The sequence below is a fragment of the Amaranthus tricolor genome, chromosome 8, assembly GCF_026212465.1.
Source record: "Amaranthus tricolor cultivar Red isolate AtriRed21 chromosome 8, ASM2621246v1, whole genome shotgun sequence".
Lineage (NCBI taxonomy): Eukaryota > Viridiplantae > Streptophyta > Magnoliopsida > Caryophyllales > Amaranthaceae > Amaranthus > Amaranthus tricolor.
The window spans coordinates 27,626,635-27,653,754 of NC_080054.1; the positions used below are offsets into that span (position 1 = coordinate 27,626,635).

The 27,120-nt window shown below is 34.8% G+C and overlaps 3 protein-coding genes and 1 pseudogene across 4 annotated transcripts; all 4 read left to right on the forward strand.

Annotated features, from left to right (window-relative positions):
* The first annotated feature begins 1,503 nt into the window (after window positions 1-1,503).
* Window positions 1,504-17,420, forward strand: LOC130820663 (probable cytosolic oligopeptidase A). Of its 2 annotated transcripts, XM_057686118.1 has the most exons (19): window positions 1,504-1,965; window positions 2,057-2,224; window positions 5,091-5,214; window positions 6,497-6,573; window positions 8,314-8,457; window positions 8,602-8,832; window positions 8,906-8,996; window positions 11,675-11,796; window positions 12,282-12,389; window positions 12,470-12,715; window positions 13,461-13,517; window positions 13,644-13,732; window positions 13,812-13,929; window positions 15,331-15,490; window positions 15,586-15,617; window positions 16,323-16,388; window positions 16,769-16,840; window positions 16,931-17,042; window positions 17,110-17,420. In XM_057686118.1, exons 1-18 carry the CDS (start codon window positions 1,528-1,530, stop codon window positions 17,009-17,011), a joined length of 2,424 nt encoding a protein of 807 aa, XP_057542101.1. In that variant the 5' UTR covers window positions 1,504-1,527; the 3' UTR covers window positions 17,012-17,042; window positions 17,110-17,420. The 2 variants fall into 2 exon arrangements, with proteins under 2 accessions (XP_057542101.1, XP_057542100.1); XM_057686117.1 differs by having other exon boundaries at window positions 16,931-17,420.
* A 142-nt stretch (window positions 17,421-17,562) lies between these two features.
* On the forward strand, window positions 17,563-19,006 carry LOC130820664 (ethylene-responsive transcription factor ERF021-like). The gene has a single exon (XM_057686119.1). The coding sequence runs from the start codon at window positions 18,024-18,026 to the stop codon at window positions 18,714-18,716; it is 693 nt and encodes a 230-aa protein (XP_057542102.1). The 5' UTR covers window positions 17,563-18,023; the 3' UTR covers window positions 18,717-19,006.
* A 1,987-nt stretch (window positions 19,007-20,993) lies between these two features.
* Window positions 20,994-23,350, forward strand: LOC130820665 (heat shock cognate 70 kDa protein-like). Its single transcript, XM_057686120.1, has 2 exons — window positions 20,994-21,269; window positions 21,658-23,350. The coding sequence occupies exons 1-2, from the start codon at window positions 21,047-21,049 to the stop codon at window positions 23,301-23,303; spliced, it is 1,869 nt and encodes a 622-aa protein (XP_057542103.1). The 5' UTR covers window positions 20,994-21,046; the 3' UTR covers window positions 23,304-23,350.
* LOC130821749 (heat shock cognate 70 kDa protein-like) lies at window positions 23,326-27,011 on the forward strand (annotated as a pseudogene).
* The last annotated feature ends 109 nt before the right edge of the window (window positions 27,012-27,120 follow it).

Sequence of the window (27,120 nt, forward strand, 5' to 3'; positions counted from 1 at the left end):
TAATTTAAAATAATATATCTAGCTTTTTTTAAAAAAAAAAAATTATAGATGAAATTTTATAAATACTTAAATTTTTATTTTGAAATTAACATAGAGTTAGAGACAACACTATCGGTATCAAAAAATTTTTTAGAAGAGAAATTTGAAGATAATATTATAATGTGGTGCCCTCTATATAAAATATGTTAAAATTTTAAAGAAATTATGTAAGTGATTATATCTCAGAATTTGAGACTAACATAAAAATTAACAAATAAAAATTTCACCTCTATTTCTTCTTGAGACAAAATTTAAATATTAGAAGTACGTCCTAAATTCAAAGTATTTGTTTAGCTCAATCTCCAACTATAATTATCATCCAATCCAAATAAAAATAAATAATCCGTCTGGTATGAGGTCATTTTATGGCGAAACAACTTTAAAACAAGAAGATAATATGCTAAAAGCTTTTATTATAGGATATTAATCCAAGTATGAAACATATCACAATCTCAAGCTGAAACCGTACCATATAAGGAAAATTTGAAAAAAAAAAATTTTTTAAATAACTTTAATCAAAAAATAAGCTTTGCCCAAACTTTATTCCCAAAATAAGCGTCTTTGGCCCTAAAGCTAGGCTTGGTATGTAATCGCTGTTACTAACAGCGAGTATAAAGAAATGGTCAAAATTTTAGTCAAGCTATATGTCGCTGTTACTAACAGTGAAATAAGGCTTTGACCGGTCAATGGTTAAGTCGCTGTTAATAACAATGACTATAGGTAGTACCGGTCCAAAAACACTTCAAAGAAAATTGACGGTCTTTCCCCATAGAAAGAATACATGAGAATTCAATTGCCTTTCTTGTTTCCTTGACCTTTTTATTCTGTGAATTGAATGGCAGTGAAAATCACTTTCGGAAAAAAGAAAATTTAACTCTCAAGCTTACTCAAAAAGAAAATTTAACTCTCAAGCTTATTCAAAAAGAAAATTTAACTCTTAAGCTTACTCATTTTTAGAAATGAAGAGCATATAAATGCAAAAAGAGAGGGATAATGAGTTGGTGAAAACTGAAGCTAAAGATCTGCCCTCTAATATTTAAATACAAGTATTTTGGATATGGATGCATAGATACATCATCCATGGAAAGACCATGGAATAAAAAGGTCAAGGAAATAAGAAAAAGGAACAAGAAAGGCAATTGACCACTACCACCTAAAGTCGCTGTTATTAACAGCGAGTTGACCATTGACCAGTCAATGCCTTATAACTAACAGCGACATATAGCTTGACTAAAATTTTGATCATTTCTTTATACTCGCTGTTAGTAACAAAGATTACATACCAAGCCTAGCTTTAGGCCAAAAGCGCTTATTTTGGAAATAAAATTTAACCAAAACTTATTTTTTGATTAAAATTATTAAAAAAATCTTATCTTTTTCAAATTTTCATTAAGAATATGTGAAAAAAATATTGCCAACACTCTGATAAGCCCAAAAGACTTAAAAGCAGACAAAACACGACTTACTTATTAAACAACAAACAAGGTGATGATTCGAAGCGTATCCAAGTCCAAACCAAACGTTCCAGTAGCACCATTGCTACTTATACTCCAGCTTTTAATGGCGTCCTCCATTTCTTTATCTCGTTCACTGTCTCTCCTCCGTCCTCGTCCTCCTTCTTCTTCCTTCTCTCACTTCTCCCCATTTTCTTCTTCTTCTCGAACCTCTCTCCGTAATTTCCGTAAATCCTATCCTTGTCCTCTTTGGTCTTCTTCTTTCTCCTTCTGTATTGACCATTTTCGCCATCACAGCACCTCTCTTTCTCTTTCGTCATCATCTCGAAGTTATCCTATGGCGGCCTTATCTTCGTCGATTTCTGCTGGTGATGATTCTAATCCTCTTTTGATTGACTTTGAATTTCCGCCTTTTGATTCCGTTAAGCCGGAGCATGTTCGGCCCGGAATTCGTGAATTATTGAAACAATTGGTAAGTTGATTTTGTTTTTGTTTTTGTTGAGGTTTTGGTATTCGATTGATTGATTGATTTTTTTTGTTTTGTATTTGGATGATAATTGTAGGAGATTGAGTTAGATGTATTGGAGAAGAATGTTGAACCAAAATGGGAGAAATTGGTTGAACCTTTGGAGAAGATTGTTGATAGATTAGCTGTAGTTTGGGGAATGGTGAATCATCTTAAGGCTGTTAAAGACTGCCCCGAACTACGCTCTGCGATTGAGGAAGTTCAGGTTTGATTATTGTTCATCTCTACAGTTTAATGGTAGCAATGATTTTCGTTTCTTGTTGGATGATGCTCAATATGTTACTGGTGCAATTAATTTCAAACTATTTGTCTTGAAGACTAAGAATTCCTCCCTCTGCCAGAGTCTGCCTATGGGTTTTGCTTCATTTGCCATAAATATCAATGCTAATGAATTTGCTACGGTTCCATTTATAACGATTGGACCACATAATCTCTCTTGGTCTCATCACAAAGTCTATTTCTTTATTCGTTTTATCTATACATTACATTCATCTACTTGTGGTTTGTTGAAGTTGCATAAAGACAGAAGAGAAAAGTGTGGGATCAGAATGAATCTTGAATTATTATTTTCATTATTTGAAATGAAACTAGTTAAGGCCTCTTCTGCTCACCTGATATTGAAGGAACAATATCGGTGTAAAGTGCTGTGAAAAGATGAAGAAAATAAGAGAAACACAGATTCAAAAAAGGAAAAATTGAAATTAATAATCCAATCTTTCACCATCCGCTGTGAATGTTGGATTATTTTTTAATAATTCAACCTTTGCTTTTAGTTTGTTGTCAGCATACTAATAGGGTATGCCCTTAGCAAACTAAAGGCAAAGGTTGAATTATTATAAAATAAAAGGGAGTGTTGATAGCAAACTAAGGGCGAATGTTGGATTATTAAAAAAATAATCCAAAGGTGGGATAATTCAGAGTGGATGGGTAAAAGGTTGGATTATTAGTATCAAATTTTCCTCCAAACAACAACGCACAAACTAGGTAAGAACAAAGCAAGAAGCCAAGATTTTAATGGTACCTTAAGAACCCTCCCCTACAAACAAAAAAAATATTTCTAAATGTGAATTCAACAATTGCAAACTTGGAAGCCATCTTTATAGGCCAAGGAGTCAAAGCATCAAAACTCTTACTCCCCAAAGTCATAAGCGTGCAAATTGCCAAAAACAAGGTTTTGAGTTATGACAACAATTACTTTCCCGGGCATAAGTGCACAAGCAATGTCACATATTCGCTAATCTTCTTGTGAATCGCAAATCGAAAAAGTGAATTATGGTCGATTTGGGCTATATTGAGTGAATCGCAAAGTCAAGGAAATCTTCTAGAGAATTATGTTACAATGAGCTCCAGTTAGCTAGGATTGTTATAAGTAGAATTGATTCCTTACAAACAATGACTATTGTTTACAATTGATTTTTACTGAATATTATTTTTTATTGTTGAAGAAAATGGGATCTATGTAGATGCTTTTTATTAAAAATTTTCTAATGAGGTTGACTAGTATAAAGTGTTGGAATATTTTATTTGGGTCTCATTTGCTATAAAGAAAAATGTGTTAATCATTATTTGTATAGTCAATACCAAAGTGGTTTATTAAAGAAGCATTAGGCTTAATGGCAATAATGTCATGACTCATGAGTATTATAAAGTGCGATATCGTTGTATAATCTACTTTTGGTGACGAGCAAATTAGATATGTTACATTAAAGTTGATTAGTTAAAGGTTATGGCCTCCAATTCATGTGTTTGTTGATGATTCCCATTAAGTGAAAAGACATGTCTCTTGGTTTTCATATAAGTATGTATCGACATAAGGGAGAATGAGAGTATGAAAAAGTTGTCATATCATTTTCATTTGAAAGATAAAACTTTTGTCTCCATTTCTCACTATTGGAGACTAAAGGGGGAATCACACAAAATCAAGACATTGCATTTGGAAGCGTAACTTACGGTTCCGATCAATAGGTTTTACAACATTAAACATAGCCATTATGGATTATAAATAAGGTATGTGGTTTATGGTATTCTTATAGTTTATTTCGTGGGTTTACATGTTTTTTTGGGCATTATTTTTTAAATATAAATTCTAACATAAAATTTGTGGTGTATATCTTTCTTACCTAATAGTTGTAAGCCTGATATGGAGGGTAATATGTCTCTGCTTTCTTCTTTGGATTTACTGTTCATAATGAACATTATGAGGTTATGTTCCACTCTCAGATACAGATAAACATCACTTTAATTTCTTACCCATCTCTAGGCATCTGTGTGTGATTGACGTATTTTTTATTTGTTCCAATCATTCCTTGATTCAGTTGTATTAATGTGAATGTATTTATATGCACAAGATCCTAGTGTTCAGGTGTTCTGATGTTCTCTGGAGTAATTTGGACAGTGTAAACTACTATTGGTTTGTACCACTATTGGGATCTAGGACCCAATAGCCTTAATGTGCCTTATACATTGATGATAAGGGTTTATCTTTTTTTTTTTTTTTTCTGTTCAATTGTTTGACTTTTCAATAATCTTAATGGTGCTCATAGAGTTGGCTTCTTTTATCGCACTGTCATAAATCGGATACAATAAAAATTTACCGATAAATGAAACACTCCAGATTACTGGTTTTTCATGTTTCTTCATTAATCTGGTTATTGGTCACATCGATTAATGACAGTGAGATAAAACAGAATAACTAGTCAATGCAGTTGACAATTCGACATGTATAATGACCATTAGAACTAGAAATGGATAGATCATTGATAAAAAAAATTAAAAATTTGAAGGTGTGGGTTTGAAACATCATTTTTTGGAGTGTATGATGTGCTTTGGTGAAGAAACGTTTGTGGAACGAAGTATTGATGTTTAAGCTTTTATTATTATTGTGTTGTTATTGGTGTTGTTATTATTACTATTATTATTATTATTATTATTGTTATTGTTATTGTTATTGTTATTGTTATTGTTATTGTTATTGTTATTGTTATTGTTATTGTTATTGTTATTGTTATTATTATTTTTATTTTTATTTTTATTTTGTTTGCTAACTCTTTCTATTGTCTCCATATGGGCAGCCAGAGAAGGTGAAATTCGGGCTTAGGCTTGGGCAAAGTAAGCCGATCTACAATGCATTCAAAACTATCCAAGAGTCCACTGACTGGTTGAAGCTGAGTGAATCTCATAAAAGGATTGTTGAAAGTGAGTTTCTTAGTTTTGCGATTTTGTTGCATCAAATGTATTGACATTGAAAAACCTCTTAATTTAATACTCCTTTCATTCCATCACTGTTTCTGTTTGTTCTAAAATGTTTATACTTTTCACTTTATTTCTCTTTGGTATTTCTCACCATGTAGCTCTACCTTTTGAATGTCCATTCCACTTTCCAGTCTCCCCTTGTCCTGTAATTGCAAACATTATTATAAATGGGGGAGTATTTAGTATTTTATGAAGCAGCCTTGTGGCAATTTCTAACTTGTAAAAAAATCAGTGTTTAAATATCACTCTAAGGTTAATATGTTTTTCCATGATAAAAATCAGTGTATTAAATATCTCTTTTTCCTGTTTTGGATAGTACTTTATCTCTTCTCACCTGACCTTACATGACTTGGTACCCCTTTCTCCCTCACACTCCTTGTTTTCTTCCCATAGTAAAGAGGAAAAATGAAAAGGGAGAAAAGATAACGATTGGAGTACTAATTTGTGCAATTTATAGTCTGTTCACCAATACTTATCAATAATTTACTATTTTCTATGCTCTCTTAATAACATCGAAATCATCCTTTAGCAACATGTTGAATGGAGAATAATTTTGTTAGATGGTGAATATAACCAAATGTGAAACCAAATTGTTTTTAGCATGATACTAGCTTAGTGAGGCATGCCTAGGCTTGAGTTGCGGGAGGTCTTTTCGTCAGAGCCCAAGCGAGATGATTCTCTGAGTTGCACAGGACTGGAGGCACACGCAGAAGCCCATTAGACGTGGCAAAGCCACTTTTCGTTGCACCATTTATGACAAAGGGTACACACCCAATGTAAACTGAATTTTCCATAGTCCAATCAAATTGATCATAAAGTAAACAAATTTAAGTTATATAGATCTTTTAAGTAAATTATAAAACCCTAAAGTAATTGTTTACATCATTTAGAGCCTTTAAAAAACATTTAAAAACTCGTTGTTGTTGACTTATGAATTTGTAAAAATATCTTTGTGGAATGGCTTGTAGATTCTCATTGATAATTAGAATCTAAAAACTAATGGTTGATTCCCGTTACTCATTGATTATTTTGATTCTTATGATAATTGGGCGTCACCACTAGTTACTTCTACAGTAAAATTAGATAAGTGTATGATTTATTTAACATGAATCTTAACCTTTGAAGGTAGTATGAATCATCTGAGTGGATGGGGCTTGTATTTCAGGTTGAACATGTCTGGTATGTTACAATAGTTTACACCTAATTTTAACTTCCTGATTTCCAGACCAATTAAAGGATGCTGTTCTCAGTGGTGTTGCACTAGAAGGTGAAAAGAAAGACCAGTTCAACAAGATTCAGCAGGTGTCCTGTATTTTTGAAATTTTTAAAATTTGTCGTGCTCTATTTTTTAGGTGACTTGAAACTTTTCTGAAGGCACTGGTTGGGGCAGGGGATAGAGGGTGAAGTTATTGGAGTTTGGACTATTTAATATTAATGTTAGATAAGTTTGAGGCTATGTGTTGTGTATGTATATGTTTATTGACTAATCTTGTGTGTGCTTTTTTTCCCTAGGTTGATGTATTTTTCTGCATTCACTCTCTCATTACGTTGCCATTATTACTATTTTCTATACTTTCTGGCCTCTGCAAAACTATCAAACCCTTTGGCTTACAGTCCTAAATTTTCTTAATTATTCTGAAACATGGTCTATATCCACATGGTTTTCACCATTGCTTGAAATAAGAGTTTTTTGTTTCCTACTTATCCTTGAAGCACAAATTCATTTTTGATGGTGCTTTATGAAGGAGATGCCGTTCTCAACTTATCTTCACTGATTAGTTTTTATAACTTATTGGACCAAATTAGCTCTTTGTTGAATTTATTGACTCTTATAAGCCCTTATAGAAGTATGAACTTGTTCGCCCTTGAGTGTGCCAAGCAGTAAACTCCTAACCCAGGTCATTGAAAGCAATGTGGCAGCTGCACCTTGGCTACAGTGCCTAAGTACTGCTTTGAAGATTAAACAAAGTAAACTGGCTGTACCCATGGAAATTTGTTGTCACCTGCACCTAATATGTGGTGTCTACTGTTATAGGTATTGAAATTCCTTGCTTTCTACCCTGATTGCGTCTAGAAAACTTGGGAATCTAGCAAAGGCCTGATAAAGTATCTCTTACACCTTGGAACCCAATTAGAGGCCGAATTTTCCTAAAACAATTCCAATAGTAAAACATATAGAAAAGCACACTTGTAAAGTTCCTACTTAGAGGCCCAAGCAATGTTACCTGAAACGAAATTTGATCCGATATGAAAATCGGAAACAGAAGCAAGAAACATTAATTTTAGAGTTTCGGAAACGTGGGGAACATAGGTACACTTTTATTTTACAACAAGAAATGACTAAAAAAAAAGAATAGAAAAGAATAACTAAAAAGAAAAGATAAGGAAAGGAAAGGAAAAGAAAATAGGGGTTTATGGTAAAATATATGGTTTTGGGCTTGAAAAAAGCATTTGGGTTAAGTAGTTTTGGAAACTCTAACCTAGAGTTTCGGAAACAAGGGTTCAAATATGGGATTTGCTGAGAAGTTTCCGGTTTCTGATAACTATGGGCCCGATTCACCTGAAACAGTTCCAATATGAAAACAATCTAGCAAACATAAGCTTGATAAAGTATCTCTTACACCTTGGAACATAAAGTATCTCTTACACCTTGGAACCTAAGTATAGGCCCAATTCACCTAAAACATTTCCAATAGTAAAACATATAGAAAAGCACACTTATAAATTCCCCTTTAAGAGTAATAACAAAACATGAAGGACATTCAAGGAATTTGGATCTGCATCCAGATTCAGAAAATCTAATGCATTCTGGTTTTGTCAAAGTAGGTGGTCCGTACTTCAGTAAACATCTTTCGATTCGTTTAAGCACGCTTCACTTGTTTGTTGCATCTCGTTTTCTTTGTTGCTTGACCATATGTAATGTTATTCTCATTCAATGTTTTAGAATGCATCTCATTTTTTATATTTAATGGAATGCACCACTTTTTTGTCTTTGTTCGTCATGGTATTGTATTGATTTTGTGTCCATTGCATTTGTTACAGGAATTGCAAAGACTCTCTCAAAAGTTTGATGAGAATGTTTTGGATGCAACCAAGAAATTCGAGAAGTTAATTACTGACAAGAAAGAAATTGAAGGATTGCCTGCCACTGCTTTGGGCTTGGCTGCTCAAATAGCTGTGTCCAAGGTATTTCACTCAAGCCTAATGCTAAAAAAATTAGGTGTTTTTGATTTTCTACATGGTTTATGTTTTGTTCCCATAGAGGCTTTACTGTTCTGTAATGAATGCTTTTGGTGCCTTATATATATTTTCATTATTTATGTATCTTAGGGACATGAAAATGCTAATGCAGAAAATGGGCCATGGATTATAACATTAGACGCTCCAAGTTTTATATCTGTAATGCAACATGCTCAAAATAGGTCTTTACGTGAGGAAGTATACAGGGCCTATATTACTCGTGCTTCAAGTGGTGACCTTGATAACACTGAAATTATCAACCAGATGTTGAAGCTTCGTCTGGAAAAGGCAAAGCTTCTTGGCTACAACAACTATGCGGAGGTAAATATTTGGTTCAGGAAAAGCGCATAACACCCGATGTCATTTAATCTTATTGAGCCCCCCTTTCATCTAGGTGAGCATGGCAATGAAAATGGCCACAGTAGATAAAGCAGAAGAACTTCTTGAAAAACTTCGTGCTGCTTCCTGGAATCCTGCTGTTCAAGGTACATATGAAAATCATTTTTGAGAGTGGCTTTGTTAAATTTGATTCCTGTTATTGTTATCCCATAAACATAAGGACTTTTACACTGTAATTAATAAATTTAAGTTCATTCTGGCACTTCTATTATCAGATCTCTCACACTAGTGCTTTACTGTTAACCATTTTTTATTCAAATGACGAAACATCATGATATTTTTTCTGGTCATTTTTCTTTTCTGACTGTTATATATGGATAATGTGAGAATATTTATATTCCACAATAACAGATACTCCTGTCTCGTCAGGCCCCTTCTTGACTTCCATTAAACAGCTCATCAAGTAGTACTTCTGTCTATCGTGCAGCTCTTCATTTTGGACAAAAATGTCAAGTTGTTTATTGTTGACAGTTGACACACTTTATCCTACTTAGATTTTGTGGAACTGCTTGTCTCCTTTTGCTCATTATATAGAGATCTTTCTCCCCTTTCCCAAGTCCAACTTGTTATTCACTCTTCGTACACTTTGAACATTCCCTCACGTGCCACTTGTTTTGTTGTTGAATAGAATTTAAAGTAGTACTATATCTGCGCAAACTACAATTTTAATGCTCTTTCATGTATACTCACTTTCTTCATCCATTCCTTTTTGCTCTCATATGCACTTGTATATCCCAATTCCTCATTCCGTTCATCTTTTGTTATCCAAGTCATCTATGGCCTACTAAATTTTCTTCCAAGATTCCCAAATTTCAACTTTACTCTGTAACATATGGAATGCACTTAATTGAAATTGTAGAAAACAGTAAAACACCATGGAATGCAAGTAGTTCAGTACGAAGCATTGGCTTCATCATGCAATATAGCTTACCATCACATCAAGGTTATTTTAGTAACAAGTTATTCCATTTCATACATCTCATTACCCAAATGTATACACAATTAAAAACTACTTCATTTGTTTTTGTGAATACAAAAAACTCATTAAGGATTGGCATTGATATCATAGTAGATTTAAGAGAATATTACGAAGATTAAACTATAATTTGATGCTTGTCCTTAAAAAATTATAATTGGATGCTTGAAGGTTGAAGTTAAATTTTGGTTTATTGAATATTTCGATTGTCTTTAGAACTAGTTAGAGGGTGTTAAAGTATAGTTCTAAAAAAGGGTAGTTATTTGATCTTGTATTGTTCAGAAATTGCCAATGCATAGGGTTTGTTGATTCCTAGTCTTAAAATAGAGTCTTAACTTGAGTTTTAGGACAAGACTTTCGGATAAATAAAGTCTTAGGCAAAGTTTTATAGTGAGTCTTTGATTTTCAAGACTTGAGTTAAGACTCTTGTGGACCCAAGATTCCTTCACAACAAACATGTAGTACCTTATGTTATACTCCCTTCGTTTTCTTTTCAAACGTCCCATTTGTTTTTTGCATTTGACTATATTTTAATTAAATGTGCATAATTAAAAATTATAAAAATAGAGATTAAAATACCTTATGTTGAGATGAATCAAACAAGATTTGATTTGACTATTGTTTTAATTCATTGATTAAGAATAAATTACAAATTAAGAGTGACTGATGAATAGTACTCAAAAAGCAAACAGGACATTTAAAAAGAAATGGAGGTAGTATTTTATAGTGAGAGTCTTGTATGAGTCTGAATATTAAAAAAGTAGATAAAAGTTAGTAGAAATATGATGTGACGGAGTTTGAAGATTGGGGTTTGAATCTAGAGATATTCACCTTAGTTTCAAAAAGCGCGAGACGCACTGAAGTGCAAAGCGTAGGCGAAGGCGCGAGCTTTTTGTATGTGAGGCACACTTTTTCGCTAAAGCTTAAAAATCAATTTAAAATATATATAATACTTCAAGCAATATGATATTCATATTTTAGTATTAACAAGCTTGAAAACATTTATTATTCTTAGGTAAACACTTTAGCACAAAACTATTATAGTTATTTTCTTCTTCACATGCTTTTTGTTTTTCTTAAAGAAGGAACGGTTTTTCGAAATTCGTATTCAAGTAAATTTGAGTTTTGAGTTTTGAGTTTTGAGTTCTACTTCATTTTTCAAATAAACAAGCATAAGTTAATTAACCAACCCAACAAGGAGGCGCACCAAGTGCGCAAGGCTTGAAGTGCAATCGAGGCGCCTAAGCGCATGCCTTTTGTAGTGGGCTTTACCTCACCTAGCCAAGGCGTTTTCAGCCAAGCTTGAGCTCGAGGCGCACAAGGTGCAAAGCGAGGAACGCTTTTCAAAACTAAGATATACACACACCCTTATCTCGACTTCGCAGCTGTTGTTACGTGCCACGATGTTCACTGGATATTCTATTTCGTTCAGCTTATCACAGATTTGCTGACCTTTCCTGACCACTGTTGGCTGTGAAGTACCGCTTTGTTTCCTGTGGAATAGATTTGCGAGCAATTGATTATTATATTTCTGGTGGATTTATATTGTTGATTTTATATAATTTTTTATTCTGGTGGATTTATAGCATTCTTTTTCATGGCTTGTTGGTGGTCATCTTTGAGGAATCATTTCATTACTGATTGCAGTACTCTATGTGTGTAACAGTACATATCTTTATAATTAATCCTTCTTGAGTGAATTGTGGGATGAATGAGAATAACATTTGTTATTTTGAGTGATTTAAGAGGTATACTGACTAATATTAAATGTATTTATTGGTTTTACAGATCTTGAAGACATTAGATGTTTTGCCAAGCAACAAGGTGCTGTTGAGGCTGACAACTTGACCCACTGGGATATCAGCTTTTGGAGTGAAAGGCTTCGGGAGTCCAAGTATGACATCAATGAGGTTGGAAGGCTTCCTCTGAATCTCTATCTATGTTCACTTTCTGATTTTAGTGCCGTTAAAGTGTGGATTTATTTGGGTTGGCATGTGTTCTTTATGTGTGTCAAGGGATCTTTTTTGGTTCAACATGATGAGGCTCAACTGGGATTTGGACTTGTGAAGTATTAGCATTTTGATCTGTGGATCACCCATTGTCTTGTGGTGTTTGGGCCTTTATTAGTGGATCTGGATTCTGGTGATCAAGGGTGCTTTTGAGCTACTGTTGCACTAATTCTATTGCGGTTTCAAAAATGTATCAGTGTAATTATTCTTGGAGCGATATTGGGTCACCCTTTTTTAAAGTTAGTATTTGGTGGTCTAGTTACTTGACACCATTTTGTTCAAAGTACAACTGGGTACTGTATTTTTGGGTAACATAACATAGCTTGCACTTAATTTTATCTAAAGGGGTTCAAATAAGTTTATGAACTCCAACTCTGTTCTTGTAGGAGGAATTACGACCCTACTTTTCACTTCCAAAGGTGATGGATGGCTTGTTTTCCCTAGCAAAGAAGTTATTTGGTATCGATATTGAGCCTGCTGATGGTCTAGCTCCTGTAAGTCTGAAATTTTACTATATGTTGTTGGGCCTTCAAAATGTTCTCTGGCGATGATCTTAACTATATGTGGATTATAGGTGTGGAACAAAGATGTTCGCTTCTATTGTGTCAAGGACTCCTCTGGTTCTCCTATATCATACTTCTATTTTGATCCATACTCTCGTCCATCTGAGAAGCGTGGTGGTGCATGGATGGATGAGGTTGTATCTCGAAGCCGTGTATTGTCCCGGGATGGTTCATCTGTCAGGCTACCTGTTGCACATATGGTTTGTAATCAAACTCCTCCAGTTGGTGACAAGCCAAGCCTCATGACATTCCGTGAAGTAAGCTATTATCTTAATTCAAGTTTGTGGATCAATTTATTCTATTTGGAATCATTGGTTATAAACTATAAAGACATATTATCCTATCCAAAGAAGGAAGTTATTTAATTTTTTGAGCATTTCAATTAGTGAAATTAAATTGTTACTGAATTGTAGTTTTACGAAAAGAGCTGGAAACTTGCTCGCAATGTGCTGGATGGGAGGAATTGAAGAGGATTGATAGGGAGAGAGGTGGTGCATGCATCACCTTTATTTGTACCTTAGCTTAATTGAAGACAAAGAAATTGGAAGGATTCCCCCTCCCCTGCTAATAAACGAATCCTACCAAAGTTTAAAAGATTTGGAGGGAAACTCCCGACCCACTTCTCTCTCCTTTCCTTCTTTCCTTCCTCTTCCTTTGTTCTAACATTACATCAGATTATCAGGCTGAACTAATTATCATCCATGCCTGTGCTAATGCATTGACATATTTGAAATTATTTTGATGATTCATGACTGCATCTAGTCTCCTTTGTGGGTTATCTAACGGTTGATCATAGTTTCCTTAGTGATTTATCTGAAAAAGATATGTTACCTTGATTCTTGAAGCTTAGCGTAAAAGCTTTAATTCGGTAATGGAAATAGTAATAACTTGACTTTCTATGTAGTATCAACATAATGGATAGTGGCTCAGTGCTATAGACTATAGAGTTATTCACAAAAGTTCTGCTAACTTGCTTTGATGTTCTGAAATTTCATGTTGCAGGTTGAAACTGTTTTCCACGAGTTTGGTCATGCTCTTCAGCATATGCTTACAAGGCATGTTCCTGATACTGTTCTTTATTAGCTGTGTCACATGTTCATGTTTGGGCTAGGATATAGGACATACTTGTACGTTTATTCCATTAACTAACACTAATTTACTACGCGCAAAATCTTGTACAGGCAGGATGAGGGTCTTGTGGCTGGTATTCGAGGTATTGAGTGGGATGCAGTTGAGCTTCCTTCTCAATTCATGGAGAATTGGTGTTACCATAGGTAAAAATAGTGGATGGAATGCATTGGTATTCCAAAACCATGATCTGTAATTGACAAAGTCTCTTGTGTGCTGATGCAGAGAGACCTTGATGGGCATTGCAAAACACTATGAAACTGGGGAGACTCTTCCTGAAGATGTTTATAAGAAACTTTTAGCTGCTAGGACCTTCCGTGCTGGTTCTTTGAGCCTTCGTCAGGTCTGCTATTTTTTAATTAATAACTTTTTTCTCAATAGGCAGCATGGTTCAGGAATACTCTCCTGTCCTCATTCTACTATTTTTTGGGTGAAAATTAGTGGAAAGGGGAATTGACTTTGAGAATAAGACAAGAAAACAAGTGGATGATAGAAATGATTGGTTAAGATGGAGAGAGAAAATAATTATTTGAATGAGATTAGCCAAAAAGGGTGCAAAATCAGTAGGACGGACTAAAATATAAAGTGGTGCAAATTAAGAAAGACAGATTTGTTTGCTTTAGTAACTTTTGCTACTAATACTCGGAGTAAAAAAGGATTGTTCTTGCTTTGTTCCATTCTTGATTTCTTGTATCCTTCCGCTTATCAGTTGTGCTCTATCATTGGTACTTTTGTATGTAGTATATGCACTATGCTTGAATCTTAAGTCACTTAATGTGATCAAAGTAGAAGATATTATCACGAAAATTTCCCACTACGTGTTAGAAGCGACTGAAATTAGTGATTTAGATGTGAGCATAGGAAAGTCTTCAAGGGTTTGGATGTACACCTAAAGAAAGGTTTCCTTTCAGGAATTTTAGTAAATGTCTGCAATCTGGCAATGCTTCTCTATTTCAGTAATTGGATTCCTTATAGCGGCCTTGATGTACAATCTTCCCTGCTTCGGAACAGATTTCTGTTTTCATTTTGTGCTTTGATTGAGCAAGGTGCAATCAAGATTGAAGCTGTGCTGAATCTTGACAGATTTCTGTTTGGACATATCTGCTGAAGGTCAGAACTCATAAGTAACCCCAGTGCAAAAGGAGGAAATGGAAGATTGGATCCTGTAGATATCTAAAGATGACAGGGGAGCCCGATAGCAGGAGTGAGGAATGATATGTGAAAATAGGTCTAGATGTTAAAATGACAAGGATAGGAACAACTGAAGCAAGGTAGTTTGTATGGATAAGCACTAGGACTAGATGAGTGATTTACGTAACCCATCCTATTTTATGGGATTGAGGCTTTGCCATCATTGTATATTTTGTCCATTTTGCTTTATCGCTGTGAGAGCTAGTCTTTGTGCTTTACAGAAGTATCATTGTGTGGAATTGATGGTACATCTCATGATCTCGGAGAATGTGTTTAATTTTTCTCGTCTCAAATTATACCTGAACCATCCGTGGTTTTTCCTAATGTGAGAGCTAGTCTTCAGACGCTATCATTATTTTGAGCGAACGAAAAGAAATTATCATGTAAATTCTCAGTGCTAACATTATTAGTTATAAACTATAAGAGTGGCTTTTACATCTCTATTAATCATAAATTAGGGAATTTCAGGAGGAAAATTGCTGTATAATTTGCTTTTGTTTTAGTATATGAAATAGAAGATTATATGCTAAAAATACTGTTATTTCATGTTCAGTTAAAGTTTGCTTCTTTGGATTTGGAGTTGCATACTCGGTATATTCCCGGTGGTTCAGAGTCGATTTATGATGTTGATCAAAGAATCAGTAAGAGGACACAAGTTCTTCCACCATTGCCTGAAGATCGCTTCCTTTGCAGTTTCAGCCATATATTTGCAGGTATTTTTCTGTTGCCCTAACCAACTAATGTCTCCTATAGTCTGTTGGATTATAAATCACGGTTTTTAACTCATTTTTACGTTTTAATTGATAAGGTGGGTATGCAGCTGGATACTACAGCTACAAGGTATTCATAGTTTCTAAATTTTTTTTTTATCTTTTTGTTTTTGTAATTCTAGTTTCTTCTCCTACCTCTCAAAAGTCTAATATTGAAGTTAATCAACAAGATTTGAACTTGTAAGGCTTATTTGGTTTGAAAATGTTCAATTTTGAAAATAATTAGGAATGGTAAAATGGAGTTATGACATTGATGCAGATGCCTGATTCCTACTGAAATGATTACCATTCTATTTGTTGGCAACATTCTACTTGTGAAAAAGTATTCATAAATCTGTCATCATGAGTCATGCATCATGTAAATCTTTTATAAATAACAATTTTAAAAATAGTTCCATTAGTTGTCATAATCAAGGACCCACAGGCTAAAGTATAAAATCCGTAAAAATTGAAGACACTACATGCGGAATGACAATCCACGTTGCTTGTGCTCGTCCAAGAGATCATAGTATATTTGATGAAGAATCTCTACTTAAAGGAAATGATTTATGGACCTGCAAGCTCCTTTTCTTAGCATGGTTGTGCAGTCAAAAAATTTCTAGGTCTAACATTATGGTTTTGTTCATTTGCTTTGTTTCTTTGCTATCTTTCTGTTTTTTTCTCTTTCTTCGTGTCAGAACTTTTGCCTCCTCGGTGTGCACTGATCAGTCTTTCTGGTTTAATTTTGCTACTGTTCTTTTATTTTAGCTAACATTGCATAAACTACGTATTGCAGTGGGCAGAAGTACTATCTGCAGATGCGTTTTCAGCCTTTGAGGATGCTGGATTGGATAATGATAAGGTATGATTTGTGAATTTGTGTTCATTTCAGCCTCCATTCTAGTATATATAGTGGTAGCCTCATCGCCTTTCAAGTTATTAGCGACTCACTTAGCTTCTATACCGACGAAGACAACAATAGTTGGTATCATTCACGAAATCGAGGCGCAATGATGTCCTTTCTTGTGTTCGAGTGCAGTAATTATAGGTTGGATGTCTATTTCGTCTTCCGTGAAATTTGGTGTTTCATTTTCTCGGAGCACTATCGACACATTGGAAAGCCTTTTCCTAAATATTTTTTGTTAATTGCTGTCCTCATACGCCGACAGTAAACTTGGGTGCATAAAGATGGGAACCTGAGATGATTTAGTAAATTTTTCATATAAACTTTTGATTTGTTAGGCTGTCATCGAAATAGGACGCAAATTCCGAGAGACAGTTCTTGCTCTTGGAGGGGGAAAAGCACCATTGGAGGTAAGCTGCAGTTATTGGCTAGATCTCGTTTATTTTAATTTCCCTCCTGTAAAATTGTTCCTGCACTTCCTGTGTTTTTCTTTATACCAGGTATTTGTGGAATTCCGTGGACGTGAGCCATCTCCAGAGCCACTTCTCCGTCACAATGGCTTGTTACCTGCTACGGCATGAGCATGATCATGACCAGACTCTTATTATACAGGTCTGAAAATTTATGAAGTTAGCTGTCGGGTATTAGGGATGAATAATTATATCTAGCTCTACTTCAGGAAATGTTCTAAAGTTACTACATTGTGGTTGTAACCGAGTTGCTTCCTTCCGGTACAACTCACTACACAGTACGGACTTTCAACACTCATCGAGTCGCAAGGTTCATCAGCAAAGGGTGATCAGTCTCATATAAACAAACAATCCTGTAAGGGTGTGAATCTTGATCATTAAAAATGGAATCTTTGTTTAAAGAATAAACACATCCTGAATTGGTCAGGTTTGGTTTCCCCCCTTTGTAACTCAGTATTGTTCTTTATTTGCTTTCTTAACAAAGATCTAATTTATTGATATATACGTTTATTTGGATTATTATTACTAGTTTCTAAGTAAGTTAGCACTTTTTATATAACCATTAATCCATTATGATCATGGATTGTAATCCAGTCAAGTACAATATTAAAAATCGAAGGGATTATCACTTTTTTTTGGTATTGACGTTGGTGGAATGGAAAATAATAGTAGGTCAAAGCTTCAAAATCCAAACGCGTCTTCAATAGGATAGCTAAGCTTATTGCAATAGTTGCTACTAAGACCAAGCAATAAAATCTTAATCCCTTTTATGATTCATGAACCAATACAAACCTTAAGACAAAACATAAAAAAATCAAAGATTGCTTAGTAGTGGGGTTGTTTAATTGGTTGCCCGATGAATGCCATAAATTTATGTTCCAAAGTTGAAAATATAAATTACTATAACCCACATACTTAAGTTTGTAACTACTAGGAAACTCACTCTTTAAGAGCAAAGAGTACATCATCATTTAGTGCCCCATATAGAACTTCCCGCTCCTTAAGATGATCATATGAAGTGCTTAATTCTCTCTATATATGTACAAATTCCCAAATTTATTGTTCAATATATCCCAACCAAAAAACTTGAAAAAAAGTATTACTATCAATCCCTTGAACATCCATGGAAGAAAACATGATCAACTCGTATGCTTGTTCGAGGGTTGGCATTGCTTCCATTTACCGGGGAGTAAGAAAAAGAAAATTGGGGAAATGGGTGTCAGAAATACGCGAGCCAGGGAAGAAGACTCGAATATGGGTTGGAAGCTTCGACACCCAAGAGATGGCAGCCATTGCTTATGATGTTGCTGCATATCATCTTAGAGGGTGTGGAGCCCATCTCAATTTCCCAGAGCTGGCAAATGAGCTACCTTGTCCTGCTAGCACCAAAGGTGAGGATATCTGTAGGGTGGCTCAAGAAGTTGTAACCACCCTGCAGTCAAGAATGACTCGTAATAGCATGCAAGGAACTCCAAACGTGACAACCCTACCCACGTACACTTTCTACTCGTCTCCTACAAGGATTGGATTGTCGCCATGGGAGATCCAAGCTTTTAATGAGGCTCCCTTGGAGTCACCAAAAATGTGGGCTAGTATGACGGACATGCTTGAAGATTCTTACATCTATTCTAGTACTTACATAGCGTGGGGGGAAGAGGAGGTGCCCAACCACTCCGTTTGGGACTATCCAAAGTCTTTGTCATATCACACGTACGTACACCAAGTACTTGATAAGGTGGGAAGTACTGGGAACTGCCTATTTTGTGCTATCCACCTAATTAGTCTCCTTGGTTTACCATTTAGTCAAAAATACTAATACTAATATTGTTATTATTGAATTTTTGAACTAATTATTATTCAAAGGTGAGATAAAAAAAATACGATTATTTTTAAAATGTTGTTTGTTTTACAATTTTTTCAAAATTTTAGACCCTTATTTTAGGAATTCTTATGCTACTATCACCACTTATAACATTTTAGTTACTATTCAATAGGTTAGTTTATACTCCTTTCGTCTCATTTAATTTGCAGCACTTTTCATTTTAGTTCGTCTTACTTAATTTGTATCATTTTTATTTTCGGATTATGGCCCACCACTTCCTTTTAATCTCATCCATACATTTTAACTATCTTTTAATTTCAACCACGCAATTCATTCTCTCTCTTCATTTATTATCATTATCTATTTTTTTCTTAAAAAACAATAACTTTCTCTTTGCTTCAAATTATATGAGACAGAATAGTAATTATATATGTATATCATAAGTGTTTTGAGTTTTATATTTTGTAATTCCAAATTGTATCAATTAAAAATTAATGTAAACCTTATGATTTATTTTCATTACTCTTATGTTCCTTTAAATTTACTACATAATACCAATTGAAAGAAGAGTTTTTGAAGATTGTTTAACATCAAACAAAATATATTTTATATCATGTTATAGTATTGCATTGTTAATTTTTATGTTCTGTAGTGTGCTCTGGGAACGTGTTTGTTCCACTATAATGTACTTTCCGTTTGTGGCAATATTATCATTGTACTGACAAGTAGTAATATTATGTGCAAATATTATCATTTTCATTACTCTTATCTTTTGTTTAATTACTACATAATAAGCAGAGGTTTGTCTTTACTTCCATCTTTTCTAAGAAATTGCAACAATCACCATTAGCATAATTATTAAGAAAATAGTAGAGAGTACTTAATTGTGTGAGAAAGATAGTGAGAAAAATTATGAAAAGGTCTGAATAAGAATTTAAAAAAGTGGTAAAGATATTGCCCAAAATGAAAAGTTAAAAGGAACACATTAAAATGAAAAATGTGACAATTTTATAAGAGATGGAGTATTTGTTTCTACTCCTATGAATCAATGGATTGCTAGTATTCCTTGGAATAATGACAGACATTTCACCATTTTCTACCTCTATACCAAGTGATAAAGGAGTGATATCTACAAGCACATTATCTTTTAATTTAGTGTTATCATACACACTGCTTAAGATAGCGGCATGGATAGCAGCACCATATGCAACAGCCTCATTTGGAAATGCTGTTGCAGAGCTCCTCCCAGTCAAAAACATCCTGTAACAGCTGCTGAACCTTTGGAATTCAGCTGGATCCTCCAACAAGGATCATTATGAGACGAGTCCATACAATGAGCATAGCTCAATGCTATCTATTCTTTTTACCAAAATAGATAGAATAAAATATGCTATCCATTACCCTATGCTGTAGCGGGCTAGTAGCTCCCACCTAAGCGGGGTTCAGAAAGGAAAAGAAAACAGTAAACAGTCAGAAATGAAAACACACCAAAGACAGTGTTGGAGGTGTTGTAAGTGGCTTAGTTCATAGCAGCTTCATCAATAAAGGTCTCATAGTCGTCAAAGGCAACACAAGACGGCGTCGTTTGAGTTTCGACCTCCATGTTTGTTTGTGATAACCTCCACACGGTTATGCCTCTAGATTGTTACACAAATGTTGGTAGTCCCAAGATTGATTCATATCACTGGCCACTCTCCTGCTTTACCGTTACCATTTTCCATCTCTTTTGGGAAATGTAAATAGGATAAACAAAATTAAGTCAAAGAAGAAACAAAAAGACAGAAATGAAAGCCTCAAGCTTGAGAGGTTTTATTGTCTTTTTTACTTCCAGGTGAATAGTACCAATCAAAATATCAAATTCATTTAATTTAGTTACTTTAAGTTGATTTAGAAGGGAAAAACATTAATTGATTTGGTGGGTAAACTACATACTACCAATATACAAATAAAATAAAATATAATTTACTTTAATAAAATGTATGGAGTATTTTCAATTGGATTGGATTCCTAGTAATGTGTTGTTTACTCAGTATGTGGATTTAGAAAGAAAACTAAATACATGAATAGAAATTGAATGTACTCCATTGGGTAGATTTTCAAAATTGTGTACTTGTACAATAAAATTACTTTTGAAGTGTTTCGGTTAAGATTGTTATTTGTTACCTAGGAAAGAGACTTTCCACTTTCCCTATTTAATTTCCAATATTCCTAAAAACAGTAAGAATATGAACAGATGAATACAATAAAACACTCTCAAGTCCCATCTATAAAACCCAAATATTTTCTTTCTGGCTTCCTGGTTAAAGACCAAATTATATATACAAATGGGAGAAAGTATGAGTGACTGTGAATGGCCAGTGATTGGAATAGACCTAGGCACCTGCTACTCTTGTGTCGCGGTTTGGCGAGACAATCGTGTTGAAATCATTACAAACGATCAGGGAAACCGAACCACACCTTCTTGGGTGGCTTTCAATGACAAAGAAAGGCTTATCGGTGAAGCTGCCCTTAATCAAGCTGGTTCTAACCCATGCAACACTATTTTTGGTATACTCCTTATTCTCTTTTATTATGTTCATAGTCTCTAGCTACTTCATTGTTGCCTTAGTTTCTATCAAGAAACCAACTCAACCAAAAGTTTAAGCTGATAGATGAGGCCTCAAAATATATTATATACTCTAACATGGCCCTTCACACAAAAGCCCTTAGGGCGCAACGCAGGTATTCCTCATACATGGCACTAAATATTTCACCTTAAATGAGGGGTGGTTGAGATGTGAACATGTGACCTCTGGTCACGCTGATTTCTGGCACCATGTCAAGGAACTAACTCAACCAGAAGCTTAAACTTATGGTTGAGGTCTTAGGGTATGTTATATACTCTAACAATTTAAACACATGCTTTTATTTTTGCATCTTGATTTCTGGTATGCAGATGCAAAGAGACTAATAGGCAGAAGATTCAATGATGAAAGTGTTCAGGAAGACATGAAATCATGGCCTTTCAAAGTAGTTTCTGGAACTAAACCAGGAACAAAACACAAGCCCATGGTTTCAGTACTTTATAAAGGTGAACATTACACATTCACACCAGAAGAGATATCATCAATGGTCCTGATGAAGATGAAAGATATTGCCGAGGCTTTTTATGGTAGCAAGATCAAAAACGCTGTTGTAACTGTGCCAGCATACTTCTCTGATTCACAGCGACAAGCCACTAAGGATGCGGGAACCATAGCTGGTCTTAATGTTGTTCGTATCATCAATGAGCCGACTGCTGCTGCCATGGCTTACGGTCTTGACACTAAGCTAATTACTAGTGGCAGTGCTCGAGCAAAAACTGTTTTGATATTTGACTTTGGTGGAGGGACGTTTGATGTTTCTTTGGTAGCTATTGAAAAGGGTGAATTCATAGTTAAAGCTATAACTGGTGACGCTCATCTTGGTGGAGGAGACTTTAACAACAGAATGTTGAGTTATTTTGCGAAAGAGTTCAAAAGGAAGAACGGGTTTGATATCAGTAAGAATCCCAGGGCTATTGCAAGATTGAGGACTGCTTCAGAAAGAGCCAAAAGGGTATTATCATCAGCTGCTCAAACTGATATTGAGGTTGATTGTCTTTTCGAAGGAACTGATTTCAGATCAACTATAACTCGTGCACGTTTTGAGAAGCTTAATATGGAATTGTTCTTGAAAAGTTTGGACATTGTGAAAAATTGTCTGAGGGATGCCAATATGGAGAAGTGGGAAGTTGATGATGTTGTTCTTGTAGGTGGATCAACGCGTATTCCAATGATTCAGAAGTTATTGACAGAATTCTTTGATGGTAAGGACCTTTGTACAAGTATCAACCCTGATGAAGCTGTTGCCTTTGGTGCTGCTATACATGCTGCTAATATAAGTGGTGTTGGTAAAAGTATTAAGGACATTGTTCTAGTCGATGTCACACCTTTTTCGCTTGGTACTAGTGTGGTTTCTGGTGACATGTCTGTTGTTATTCCCAGGAATACACCCATACCAGCAAAGATGTTCGATAATTATACAACTGTATATGACAATCAGACTTCTGTAGCGTTTTGTGTTTATGCGGGCGAGAGACCCATTGCTGTGGATAACAATTTCTTGGGCAAGTTTACACTTTTGGGTATTCCTCCTGTACCACATGGTATCCCAGAACTAAAGGTGTCTTTTGAAATCGATGTTGATGGTATTTTAACAGTGTCGGCTACAGAAAAAAGCACAGGAAACAGCAACCAAATAACAATTAAAAATCATAAAGGGGGGCTTTCCAAGGCTGACATGGACAGGATGCTACTAGAGGCTGAATTTTTCAAAGCTGAAGATAAGAAGCGTCGAAAGGTGGTGAACGCTAAGAATGCACTTGAGATCTATGCTAACCGACTAAAGCATGCAATGGATAGAGGAAAGGTGACTAATATTGGAAATTTCAGGAAGATGGAGAATGCGGTTGATCTGACACTTGAATGGCTAGAAGAATGTTCGGATGATGTCGGTGATGCTTTTGAGTTCGAAAAAAAGCTGGAAGATCTGCAACGTAGTTGTGGATATATTAAGTTATAACTCCCTAGTAACAACCTGAATAATGCTAGGAAACAGATTAAGATCAGGAACTGATATGATAGCTTCTGATCAGTTTTCAAGAGGTTTACCTCATTGAGCAGAGTTGATCTGACTCACCTTAATATTCTGTTTTTCTCAATTCTAATTCTAATGTGAAAGTTTAATAGGAGGTCGAAAAATCTCTAGAAAAGGGGAATAGAGAGTGTCTGTTTTTTATTTTTCTAATGAAAATCATTCCAAAGGTTTGAATCCTGTTTGGTGGAATTTTGTCGGCGACAGATTATCATCGGTATGCAAAAATAAATTGGACAAAACACACGAAATTGCTCACGGTTCAGCTAGAAATAGTTTGATCATTGCCTAGAGTTCCCTCAACCCTCTTTCATTAACTTTTGCAATCTTAGACAAGCATTAGAAGATTTCACTATCTTTTATTCACCCGTCCTTCCCCTAAAAAAACAATCTAAAACTTCCAATTTAATGAAAGATAAATCCAACACTAAAACTAAACACCACTTGAAAAGTGTTATACAAAAGACTTTGCTTAAACCACGTAAAGGCAATAAGAGATAAATGATGAGCTAAATAAAAAATTTGTTGGATACCACTTTATACTTTATAATATTATATATATAGCATAAAAGAACCCTTGATATAGCATAAATACATGCAATTTTTATATACTAAACATTATTTGAAGTGGATGAACAAAGTTTTGCCCTTTCTATAGTATAGAGTTTTGATAGAAGTTAGGAAATTAGACCAGGCAACTCAAACAGGTAGGAGAAGAGATAATCTACTTACAAGTCTAAAATTACCATAACTAATTGGTAGAAGTTACTCCTTAAGTTTATAAAGAGACACGTGAATAATAATTGACACTTTAATAAGTATAGACTCTTCGGTTCCCACAAATAGTATTTTATATCTATAAAGCTAGGTAGATCTGCAGTAGTTGAAGATTTGGAATTAATGGAAAATGAAGATGAATGGTCAGAGAATGGTGATATGGGAATAACTTGCTCATGCATGGGTTAACCTTGCTAATAATAATGTGATAAATAAAAGGAAATTGAAATATTAATATAATCAACTATTATTCATCTACTCGAAATACACTTAACTATTAATTAACTTGAAATACATTAAGCTATTACTATTGTTGACTCAAGATACACCCAATTGTTTATCATCAGCTCAAAATGCACCCTTATCATTATTGTTAAAGATGAATATAATTTACTCAAAGTTAATGATCGTGTATTTTGAGTGAAAAGAAAATAATTAAGTTTGATAGTTAAACAAGTATTTTACCATCGTGAATGACAATCAAAGCTATGTTGGGGTCGAAGTGTATGATGGGTAAGAGATTAAAAGCACAAGATAACTACAACGTACAATTTATTTTAAAAATTGTTTTTCTTACTTTATATAAGTACAAGTATATTAGAAAAAATAAACCAAGTCACACAAGTATTATATCTAATTTATTTCTATAACAATATGATTTTTTGGGGGAAACCCTTGCAAGTTGCAACCTAAACTGTTAAGTGTTCATAACTAGTGTGTTAGCCCCAAATGAATTAAGAAAGAATTTGTAATTCCCAAAAATATTTTCAAAGTCCCAATAAATCCATAACCAAGGAGTCTTTTGGAGTCCTAGTCCTAGTCCCAGTAGAAAAAAACTGAAACTCAACGTCTTATTGGTGAAGCTGCCAAAAATCAGGTTGTTGCTAATTTAGCTAACCCTACCAATACTATTTTTGGTAAGTTTCTCCATTCCTCATTTTTACTTTCTGCTACCACATTTCACTCACTGTAACATTGTTTTACTCATCTCTATAAATACTGCTAGCTTCTATAGTAACCAATGTCAAGCAATACTGTATTATGGTAATTTACAACAAAAAAAACAAAAAGTGGATATTGATAATATCCTAGGTTGGAGATGTTTTTTGTATCTGGGAAGAAAAAAATGGTGAAAACTGATTGAATTGTTTATATACAATGAACAGATTCTAAAAGGCTTATTGGCAGAAGATTCAGTGATGAAAGGGTGCAAAATGATATTAAGTTTTGGCCATTTAAGGTGATTGCCCCTTCTGATTCTGAAAAAGATCAGGAGCCAATGATAGTGGTTACCTACAAGGGTGAGGAGAAGCAATTTACTCCGGAGGAGATATCGTCAATGGTTCTCGTGAAGATGAAGGAAGTAGCTGAGGGGTATATTGGCTCAACCGTGAAGAATGCAGTGATAACTGTTCCTGCATACTTCAAAGAATTCTCAACGTCAGGCTACAAAAGATGCTGGTGTCATTGCTGGACTTAATGTTATGCGCATTATCAATGAGCCAACTGCTGCAGCTATCAAATATGGTCTCGACAAGAAGCTTGCATCAAGTGATAATAATAGCAAAAAACATATATTAGTTTTTGATCTTGGTGGTGGCACACTTGATGTTTCTTTAGTATGTGTAAAACCTGGTGTTTTTGAAGTAAACGCATAAGTGGATACCCATCTAGGTGGTGGAGATTTAGACATGAATTTGGTGAGTTATTTTGTGGAGGAGTTTAAAAGGACTAATAATGTAGACATTAATGATAACCCAAGAGCATTTGGAAGGTTGAGATCAGCTGCTGAGAGAGCCAAAAGAATCCTTTGTGAGGGTATGGATTTCACATCAACTATTACTCGTGCTCGATTCGAGAGGTTGAATATGGATTTATTTAGGAAGTGTATTGATCCAGTTGATCAATGTCTGAAAGACACAAAGATGGAAAAGGATGATATTCATGACATTGTCCTTGTTGGTGGTTCAACAAGGATTCCTTACATTCAACAGATGTTGCAGGATTATTTCAATGGTAGGGAGCTTTGTAGAAACATTAACCCTGATGGAGCAGTTGCCTATGGGGCTGCTGTGCTTGCTGCTCGGCTGAGTGGTGCATGCAATAATATGAAAATGACACTCATTATGTTACTTCTTTATCTCTAGGAATTAAAACTTGGGATAGTGAGATGACATTCGTTGTTCCTTGTAATATTTCCATCCTAACGAAAAAGAATCATAATTTTACTACCGTATCTGACAACCAAAACACTGTGGAGTTCGAAGTTTATGAAGGTGAGAGACTAATAGCACAAGAAAACAATTTATTGGGCAGGTTTAATCTCTCGGATATTCCTCCAGCACCTGCTAGAGTACCAGTGTTTGATGTCTGCTTTGAGATTGATGCTGACGGGATACTTACAGTATCAGCCGAGGAAACAAAAACGGGTAGCAAAAACCAAATCACTATTACAAATCAGAGTAGGTTATCAAAACAAGAAGTTGATCGATTGCTAAGAGAGGCTGAAAACTACAGAGCCGAGGATCAGAAATACTTGAACAAGGTGAAAGCTAAGAATGATTTGGAGAAAATGCCACCAAAATGTTGGAGTTCTTAAGAAATGATGCTGGCAAGATTAGAGTCAATGATAAGATGAGGATGGAGGATGCCATTTCAATGGCTGGACTGGAATTTTCAGCTTGCTGAACCTTCAAACTTTAAAGAGAAAATGAAACAGCTTCAAATTATTTGTGAACGTATCATTGAACAATCATTGCATGCTCCATCAAGAAGCCGATCTGGGATTTAAAACAGATGAAGGTGTTTAAGTGTTTGTTTTGAAGGCAATCTTCTCACATATTGCAATAATACTGAGCGTTGATCCAGATAATCAGGTTCATATCCTAGTTGTCGCAAAATCAGATTTTGTGTTTCTGAGTGGATCTAATGCTAAGTGTTTATTTGGACAAGTTTTTCAAACGAACCA

Coding starts and splice junctions, on each gene's coding strand:
- LOC130820663 (XM_057686117.1), top strand. CDS start 1,528: ATGATTCGAAGCGTATCCAAGTCCAAACCAAACGTTCCAGTAGCACCA. Junction 8,458..8,601: donor CTCAAATAGCTGTGTCCAAG/GTATTTCACTCA, acceptor TATGTATCTTAG/GGACATGAAAATGCTAATGC. Junction 13,930..15,330: donor GTTCTTTGAGCCTTCGTCAG/GTCTGCTATTTT, acceptor TTTCATGTTCAG/TTAAAGTTTGCTTCTTTGGA.
- LOC130820664 (XM_057686119.1), top strand. CDS start 18,024: ATGGAAGAAAACATGATCAACTCGTATGCTTGTTCGAGGGTTGGCATT.
- LOC130820665 (XM_057686120.1), top strand. CDS start 21,047: ATGGGAGAAAGTATGAGTGACTGTGAATGGCCAGTGATTGGAATAGAC. Junction 21,270..21,657: donor CCCATGCAACACTATTTTTG/GTATACTCCTTA, acceptor TCTGGTATGCAG/ATGCAAAGAGACTAATAGGC.